Source organism: Stegastes partitus, unplaced genomic scaffold, assembly GCF_000690725.1.
Source record: "Stegastes partitus isolate 25-593 unplaced genomic scaffold, Stegastes_partitus-1.0.2 Scaffold599, whole genome shotgun sequence".
NCBI classification, from domain to species: domain Eukaryota; kingdom Metazoa; phylum Chordata; class Actinopteri; family Pomacentridae; genus Stegastes; species Stegastes partitus.
This window is the reverse complement of record NW_007578330.1, coordinates 270,040-278,639: the sequence shown is the minus strand read 5'-3', so window position 1 is coordinate 278,639 and position 8,600 is coordinate 270,040. Positions and strand designations below refer to the sequence as shown.

General features: G+C 41.5%; 1 protein-coding gene across 6 annotated transcripts in view; it reads left to right on the top strand.

The window, feature by feature from the left end:
• Window positions 1–5,875: 5,875 nt before the first annotated feature.
• Window positions 5,876–8,600, top strand: part of anks1b (ankyrin repeat and sterile alpha motif domain containing 1B) — a 262,428-nt gene continuing 259,703 nt past the window's right edge. For 3 of the 6 annotated variants that reach the window (XM_008289214.1, XM_008289208.1, XM_008289209.1), the window contains exon 1: window positions 5,876–6,533. In XM_008289214.1, coding sequence (XP_008287436.1) covers window positions 6,403–6,533 — 131 coding nt within the window. In that variant the 5' untranslated portion in view covers window positions 5,876–6,402. The remainder of the gene's footprint in view (window positions 6,534–8,600) is intronic. The other 3 variants (XM_008289207.1, XM_008289206.1, XM_008289210.1) reach the window with 1 other exon arrangement.

Genomic DNA, 8,600 nt, shown 5'->3' with positions numbered 1-8,600 from the left:
GTGTTTCCTCCATTCATCCCAGGCCTCCTCTTATGTTTTTTTTGGGGAAACTCCACCCTCTGAAAAGGAAGAAACATATACACAAAAAATAATAATAAGTTGTATTTTGTCTGTCAAAGCTGCTGAAATCATGATGAAAATAAAAAGGTATCAAGTTTAAAAGGTTTCTGCTTTTTGTAAGTTTCTGGTGTGAATTTATTTGCAGAAAACCACTTTTCCCCTCCAATCTGGAGAACAGGTTTTTAAACTTGTTAACGTATCCATATGAAGACAATTAATGAGCGAAACAAGCAGTCAACATCATGGCTGGTTTTTCCACACTCCGTTTTAGATCATAAAATAAATACATGAAAAACTAAGAGTAGCCTCCGACCTGAGATGTGAAGCCAATGCGGAGGTGCCATAAAGCTGCATTATTTCGAACAGCCAGCAGGGGGCGACTCCTCTGGTCGCCATAAAATAAGTCAGATTGAACAGAAGTCTATGAGGTAGTGGCTCTACTTCTCACTTGATTTATTGCCTTGGGGAGCGTTCTCCTAACGAGATTATGGTCTCGATCATTCGTTCCAAGACATTTTGACTACAGCATGATGTTCATTTTATAAATTATGGTCCCATTTAGAAAAAAAAACAACTTTGAAAGTCAGTGGTTTGTTTGTCCATTCTGAGCTACTGTAGAAAGATGGCTCATCTGAAGTCATAAAAAGCAGACCAGTTCTTATTTTCTGGTGGTTATACATTAATGAAAACATAATTATGAATATTGTATTCAATTTCTGCTCCTTTCAACTTTAGCATTTGAAAACTTTTGCTTACAAAGCTTCATTTTTCTAATTAAGTTGATAAAAAAAACCCCACTTCAACAGCTGTACAGAAACTCTGGCATTAATGTGGTAGAGGATCTAAAAACTTTAATGACTATGTGGGAGTATTTTTTAGCACTGAACCCTTATAACAATGTTGACGTGATGAAAAAAAAAAAAGTCAGTATCAAACAGTAGAAGTGGGCCTATCATGGTGCTTAATTCCACAACTTCTCCCTTTCCCCAAAACCTGATGCCTACAATACCCACAAGACAACACTACAATGTTTTTTTTTCCTTCCCCTCCAAACAATTATCACTTCTCTCCCTCTTCAGATACCAAACTTTACACATTTTCCCCCCCACATGTGCTTTATTTGTGTGAATCAGGTCCCTGTTTATCTTCACTTCACATCACAAAGTTGAGATTTCAACAAAACCCGATGGTGAAGATAAATGAATACATTCAAAAGTCGGTCCAAAAAGGCCCCATGAGGAAATCCCACACGACAAGATTTTGAGTAAATGTATATTCAACGCATTTTCATCTGCAGCGTAAATGAAACCCATCAAAATCACATTTAACCAGCAGGGCGAACACACGGCTCGACTCTCTGCTTTAAATCTGATTGTCGCATTTATATTCATTAAAACTGAGCTGCAGAAGCACAAGTATTTGTCCTCGTGGATCTCCTGTTCACTTATGTCTGCATTTCCAGGTTCAGATTTGTTACAACTGCACAGATTGGGTGCAAAAGTTCAAGCAAAAGCACCAAGTTTCCGATTCAGTGCATAAATAAAAACCCTGCGCGATTTACAGCGCAGGTGTTTGGCATATGGCACGACTTAATCTCATGCAGCATTTGTACATTTAATAGAAATACTGTTGGAGCTCATCCTGTGATACGCAGAGAGGAACTCTTTAAATATAAGTGAGGCCACTTTGTGAGCTCAAACGAGCTGCAGTGAACCGCTGCAGCAGAGTGTTTGGATTTTGTGCACATAAATGGTCATGACATTTTACAGCTGGAGCAGCGCAGTGAGTCATAGAAGGACATTTAGTGCTGGTGTGTGTGTTAGAGAGGAAAGTTCTGCTGTTTACATACTGCTGCTTAATGTTTCTCTGATGATGTCTGCGTCACAGTGCAGCCCCGTTTATGTAAGCAAAGCGTGCACATGTTCATTCATATACTGTGTGTGTGAGCAGGAGAGTCGGGGGGGGGGGGGATAGGAGGGTCTGCCTGCATCGTGCACAGCTGGATCGTGGGAAATATGATAAAAGACGGAGGCATCAGGTTGTGTCTTGGCTCGGTGCAAAGTGCAGAATGTGCATCAAACACTCAGTAAGGCTTCAGCTGAAGGTTTCCTCCACTGGTTTGATTTCTGTTGGAGCCCCACTGCAGTCATGTGATATCTTAATTTTAATCAGAGTACAAATTTAACAGAAAAACTGGCTTCTCAAAGGAAAATTACAGTATTATGGATAAAAAGAAAAACATAAACAAGTTATAATTTATCAAGAGAAATACCAATTATTTGCTGGTTTTAGCTTCTCATTTTATATCAGCGTCAAATAAAGTTTTCAAAAAAAAGTTTTTTTTTTCATAACTGATGGCGAATACACATATGCTGCATTTTTACAGTTTGACAGATTTTGTCTGTTTTTTTTAAATACATAAAAATGGCAACAAAATTACAACAATTCTGAATTTATGTCTAACGTAATTAAAAACCAATAACTGTGACTAACCATAAGATTTTTTATTTTTAAAAGAAACGTTTTATTTTACAACAAACACCGTCAAAAAACACTGACAAAATTAGCATAATTTCACACTTATTTCATTATTTTTATTTAACAGATGAAACCACTGAATTCAAACAAAATCTATATTATTGTTATATATATTATATTTATTTCCACTGTTTTGATACGTGTAAATATCCTTAAATAAACACTAAAATGGCGCAAAAACTACTGTATTTTATGAAAAGGCTATTTTCATTATTTTAACTTAAGTTTTTTGATGCCCCAACTCCCATAATAGATTTAGTTTTGGTTTTCAGTCATGCTAGCAACATGCCTCGAGGGAAATCAATGCCAGTCTGTTGATTTCTATGAAAATGTGCACAGACATTCACATCATAATGACTTCGGTGATCCTCCGACTTATATTCTGGCAACACCATGAAGCCAAAAGCGTCAAGATCTTTGGTGTAAAAACCCGCAGAACTGACATCCGCCCCAGCTGTACCTTCAGCTCTAAATAGTAAACTAGTGCCAATTTTATATGGTTGTTTTAAGAGAACTGCAAGTTAGCATGGTGGGGTGTGATGGGCATTTTTATTATTATTATTGGCATTTATCCACCTAAAGATGAGTGGAATATATAACCCATAGCTTGACAGTCACAGCCTCGATTCCCGCCCTACAAGCTGATCGTGCAGGTGTAGGCTTGACCCACATCTCGTCCAACAGCATCACATAATCAACATGTAGGAGTGATGGCGCTACTCGTCCGCACTGACACCAACATCAGTATTCTGAGTGGACAAAGAGGTTATTGTTATAGATTTTTTTTAAACATTCCTGCAGAAACCTGATTTCACAAGTGACCTGATTTTGTATCAACAAGTGACCTGCAGGACTTTAATCCAAAAAGCACCACAGCCAGAGGCACGAGCAGCAACCAGACACAAGCTGCGAGTGTGTGGAAAACTCCAACCGCTTACTTTCAGGTGCTTTAAATACACAAACAAGTAACAAATAAAATGAAACATCAAAATTGAAAATAATGTTGAGCTATGTCTCACAATCACAGTTCTCCTTCAAATTTCAACGATGAAAACAACATGAAATAACATATTTTGCTTCATAGTTTACAAATTAAATCACTGTTTTATCACTAAAACTTTCAAAAGATTAATCAAAAATGAAATAACCATTATTTACAGCAGTTTATTTATTAAAAGCAAAGGTGTCTTCTTTTTATTCAGCTCCTGAAGCTTAAGTTTTGTTTGTTATGTGCTCTTAGTGTTGTTAAAATAGCGCAATAATTAATTAATCTAGAGAATCAGCAATAATTACATGGTCAATTTGCGGTTTAAGTGACTGTTAAATATTTCGTCTCAAGTGTGGGGGATTAGCTACTAAATGTTAATTGTGTTTGGGGTTTTTTTCTGCAATTTTCTGAGATTTTACAGACCAAACATTACTTGATTAATTAATTAATGTTGGAAACATCTATTACCTGCAGCCCTGCAATCATTTGAATGTGAGACCTTTCTCAGGAGGTAGGATGTTTGACACAGCAGCTGCAGGTGGAGCACTTGAAGGCAGCATTTTTTTCCCCCTCTAAATTCCAATTAAGCAGCAGAGTGGAGGCATGAGGCAGGTCCCAGCATGCACCGAGCGGCAGGGTGGGGGCGCAGTGGAGAAGGAGGTGGCCGGGTTGGGTGTCCGTTTTCCCCGGCTGTCAGAGGACAACATCAGAGCACATTAACATCCTCCTTTCTTGCGTTCACACAAAAGCCTGCTGTGACATGACTGGGGGGATATTTCAGGATCTCACCTGTTTTGCACTTCCATTAAGCTGCAGCGCCAATTGTGCATGGAGTACCAGCAGAAGCACAGAGCGCCAGTGCGCATGTGTACGTGGTAGGAGAAGTTTCTGGTGTAAAAGTGGCAACAACCAGAGCAGCCGGTGACTTTTTTTAAAAAAGATCCTAACAAAAGGCATCGCCTCCCGTCGGTGTTGTAGCATCGTCATCCACACCCAGACTGTACAGTAAGTCTGTAAGTCAAGAGACACACAATAACAGCGGAGGGGAGGCGGCTGTGCCTACAAAATAAAAGCTTAGCTTTGCATCAGATCTGGTTTTATCCTCACATCCTTAATGATGGATTAAAAATAGTACGTTAACTTTTATAGCATTTTGTTAGCTGCTTTTATCTTTAGGATTGCATTTAATAGTAGTTTGTTTTTTGTTTGCAAAGTTTCCAATCAGGTAAACGAAAGCCTGCAGGGCCCTAAAAAAAAACCTATTTACTGGTTTGTACCAATTTAACACGTGCCACTAATTTACCTACAAATGTAAATATTGAGGTTAAGACCCTAAACTGTTATTTGTGGTTTAAATTTACCTGAGTAATTTAAACATTGCTATTAAAACCCTGTTGTTTTTAGTGTGCTATATCAAGGGTGACTGGACTTAAAGCACAATGTTAAAGAAAAGAAAAGAAAAAAACATGGCTGAGAAGAAGATAGACTAGGGTCAGGCAGTTTTTTGATTATTTATTTATTCTTTTTATTTATTTACCAGGGACATCATATGAGATTTTCTGGCCATTTTTGGATGTATTTTTTGAACAAAAGAACGGTACTCATGTATTTAAATGTATTTGACTTGAACTGTATATTAATATTTGTCATCTCATCTTTTCCTATTTGCTTTAGGCATTTTGTATTTTTTTTCATCCCCAACGGTGTTATTTAAAACCTAGCCATAGTTATATATTTAGCCATTTGCCAGCTTGCAAGCTAACGTTATAGCTAGAGGTGCTTAGCTACAACGTCTACTAGCTAACGGGCTACGAGCTAACATCATAGCTAGTATCCAAGTGCTAGATAAGTAAATTAGTTTGTAGCCAACTTCAAATTGTGTTATATTCAAAGATATAACTATTTCGGTCAAATAATGGTATTATATTTTGTCATTTGTGCAGTAGTAGTTACGTAGCTTGCTGGCAAAACATCGGCGAGTTTGCTAGCCACCTAGCGGCGTTGCTAGCTCGCTAAGGGACGCAACTTTATTTGAATGGCACTGTTTAACAAAAACAAGGAAACTCAGGCTGGGCTTGAAATCGTATTTAGACAAGATATCTAAAAAAAAACAACAACCCACACATACAAGGCACAAGAACTCAGCGTCTTATTTTGGAAGCTGCAGTGGGAACTCCACTATTTAACCCGGGTTACCTTGACAGCCGAGTCTCAGGCGACACAGATAGGCACCGGCCAGTGCGGTAGGTTCGGGGGAGAGAGGTGCCGAGCGCAGCGGGGCAGGAGAGCTTCATGTGGAGGCGGACAGAGTTTCAGCTCCCGCCTGTTACCAGCAGGAGCTTCAGACCCGTCAGCAGCCTGTGCTCGGACTGAGAGGGAGTTTGTGCTTTTCTTCTTCTTTTTTTGAACCGGGCTTTTACTCTTCACTTCACACTTACGTTCAGGGACTCGCCTCGGAGCCTCCGGTTCCCCCCTCTGCTCTTGTTTGCACTGAGGTTACACCGGGGAGCAGTGCGCGTCAGCGGGCTCATACTACAGGAGATTACGGAGCCGTGCATGTGAATGGACTGAGGTTATAAAGGCACCAGGGGAGCCGTGCACGTCAAACCTGCTCTGCAGCATCAATAACACCTATTTCACCGTGCAGCAGCAGCAGCGGCAGCGGCGGCAGCAGCAGCATGCAGTGAGAGGAATCCTTCCAGATGCTTTCCCACAGCAGACAGTAAGGAAAGGAGTCGTAGGGGAGGAGGAGAGGAGGGGTGTATGGGAGATCTGTTGGATTTTCACAACCCCGTCGTTACAAACTTGTGTCCGGGATGGGGAAGGAGCAGGAGCTGCTGGAAGCCGCCCGGACCGGGAATGTCGCCTTGGTGGAGAAATTATTGAGTGGGAAGAAGGGAATTCTGGGGTCAGGCTCCGGCTCCATCCCTCTGCCCAACCTCCTGAGGTAAGCACCCTGCATGAATTTGCTTCCCATGACCGCTACGGTGTCCGGGGGAGCCCCTGGGGGGGTGCTGGAGGGATTCCTGAGGGGGGTTCCCATGCTGCAAAATTAGGCGTAATTTAGCTTCATCTTAGGTCATTGCACTAGAAATGAGCCTAGAACACCAGCACTCCAGTCTGAGCCTCAGTCCTGCAGCATATAGACCGGGCAATGTATATTGAGACAGCAGCACAAATCTTTCCATAAGGTGTAAGGTTGCAACATGCTGCATGACACAGGAGAGGAAGAGAAAGGAAGTCTGTTATGCAAAGTCAAGAGAGTTGAGTGAAGCAAAGTGCAGAAGTGCTGCAGGCTGAATGAGGCACATACTGTAACCCAGACAGAATTTGCCAATATGTGACAATGTGAAGGCCGGTCTTGCCTTGTCTCATCTCTTACTGGTTCTGGTAGAGCCACAGTAGGTTGAGCTAAAAGAACAGACAGTACCTTCAGCTTCTCAGCTCTGACAGCTGTCATAGTGTAGTGATGCTGAGGGTCCACTCCGTGTCTTTCACTTATTTATTTATTTATTTATTTATTTTTGTGCACCAAGAAGCTTTTTCATAAAAACTCCAAAGCGCCAAAGCGTGAATTTTTAATCACCACGCTGGCTCCTGTGAATTGACGTTAGCCGAGCTGATCATCTCGTGGTGTTTGTTTAGCGCCGTGTCTTTTTTTCACATGATGCTGGGAAGGCCTGACAGGCAGGATGTCAGAGCTGGCTGTGAAACTGCTCTGCGTTCACGTGCTTCTTTGTCAGGAGGCAAACAGTAAACAAAGGCTGGATTTCCTTAAAAAAAAAAAGGTGATGTGGATTGGCTGCTTCTTGATGGTGAAAAACATAATGACTTGCAACATCATGTGTGGTTTCTTTTCAAGAACAGGGATGTGGGGAAAGAGAGGAAACGCTGTTAATCGGGTTAACAGGTGGCACTCCAGACTTATAACCTTGAACTCATTGTTCATATGGAAATATCAGGTTAAGTCACTGTTATCTAGTTTCTAGTGAAGTGATGACATGGCAGTATTTGTAAACTAAGATCAAAATGATGCTCTCTGAAGGACAAAATCTTAAAAAAGGCTTCAATCTGGCTGTGAGAAGAACTGCTGAGGTTATTATGGTCCTCCTCCTGCCCCTGCAGCCTCTCCCCTCTTTCTGCTCGGGCTGAGGCTGAGCCAGGTGATTAGTAGATCAAAGGCGGGGGCGTCTGGGAGGAGTACCGCCTCGGGCTCTCGAGCAGAGCATCTCACGACCAGGCTGAGGTCGCATGCTGGCAGGGAGAATGCCAACCACTCGACTGAGGGCCTCGAGACTCCTGCAGAGGTCTTAAAGGGCAAGAGCTGAACCTGTTTAAAGTAGAGACAGCTTCATTTGAACACGGTTTAATTCATTGGCTGCAGGAGAAGGATGTGATTAAAGAGCCGTTTCTGATGAGCAGCTTCTCTCCATTGTCCTCCAAGCCTAAACAGGGAAAGCAACAGGAGACTGCAGTGTTGTGAGGAATTCCTCCCACCTGTAAGAGCAGAGACAGAGAAGATGAATGCTGCCTGTTTCCCACAGTTTTGGTGATCTTGTTTGAATCGAAAAGAAAAAAAAAAGAAAAATATTCATGCTTTGGCAAAGCTCACTGCTGCCTGCAACAAGTGGCCAAGAACATGTGGTGCAGTTTTTCTTTGTGGGTCACCACAGTTCACGACACGGGCGGTTTGACAAGCTGTAATTTAGCCGTGCCCGTGCGTTTCTGTTCTTCCTTTTCTGCAAATTAATTTCCTCTCCGAGATAATGCAGTTATAGTTGTAAATTAAACTCTTTGGTTAGGTGTGAATGGATCATTGAAGCTTCCTGTTCGCTGGTGTAATTTTGTTGGTTCCTGCTTAATTTTCTCTGAAGGGAGATGTGTGCTTGCTGCATTGAAGCTCTATCCTCGCTGCATCCTACATACTGACCATTTGCAGGATGTGCTATATGATAACTGTCCCAGTGATGTTGTTTTTATTGGATTTGGCTGCCAGTCATTCCAATACTTTGCT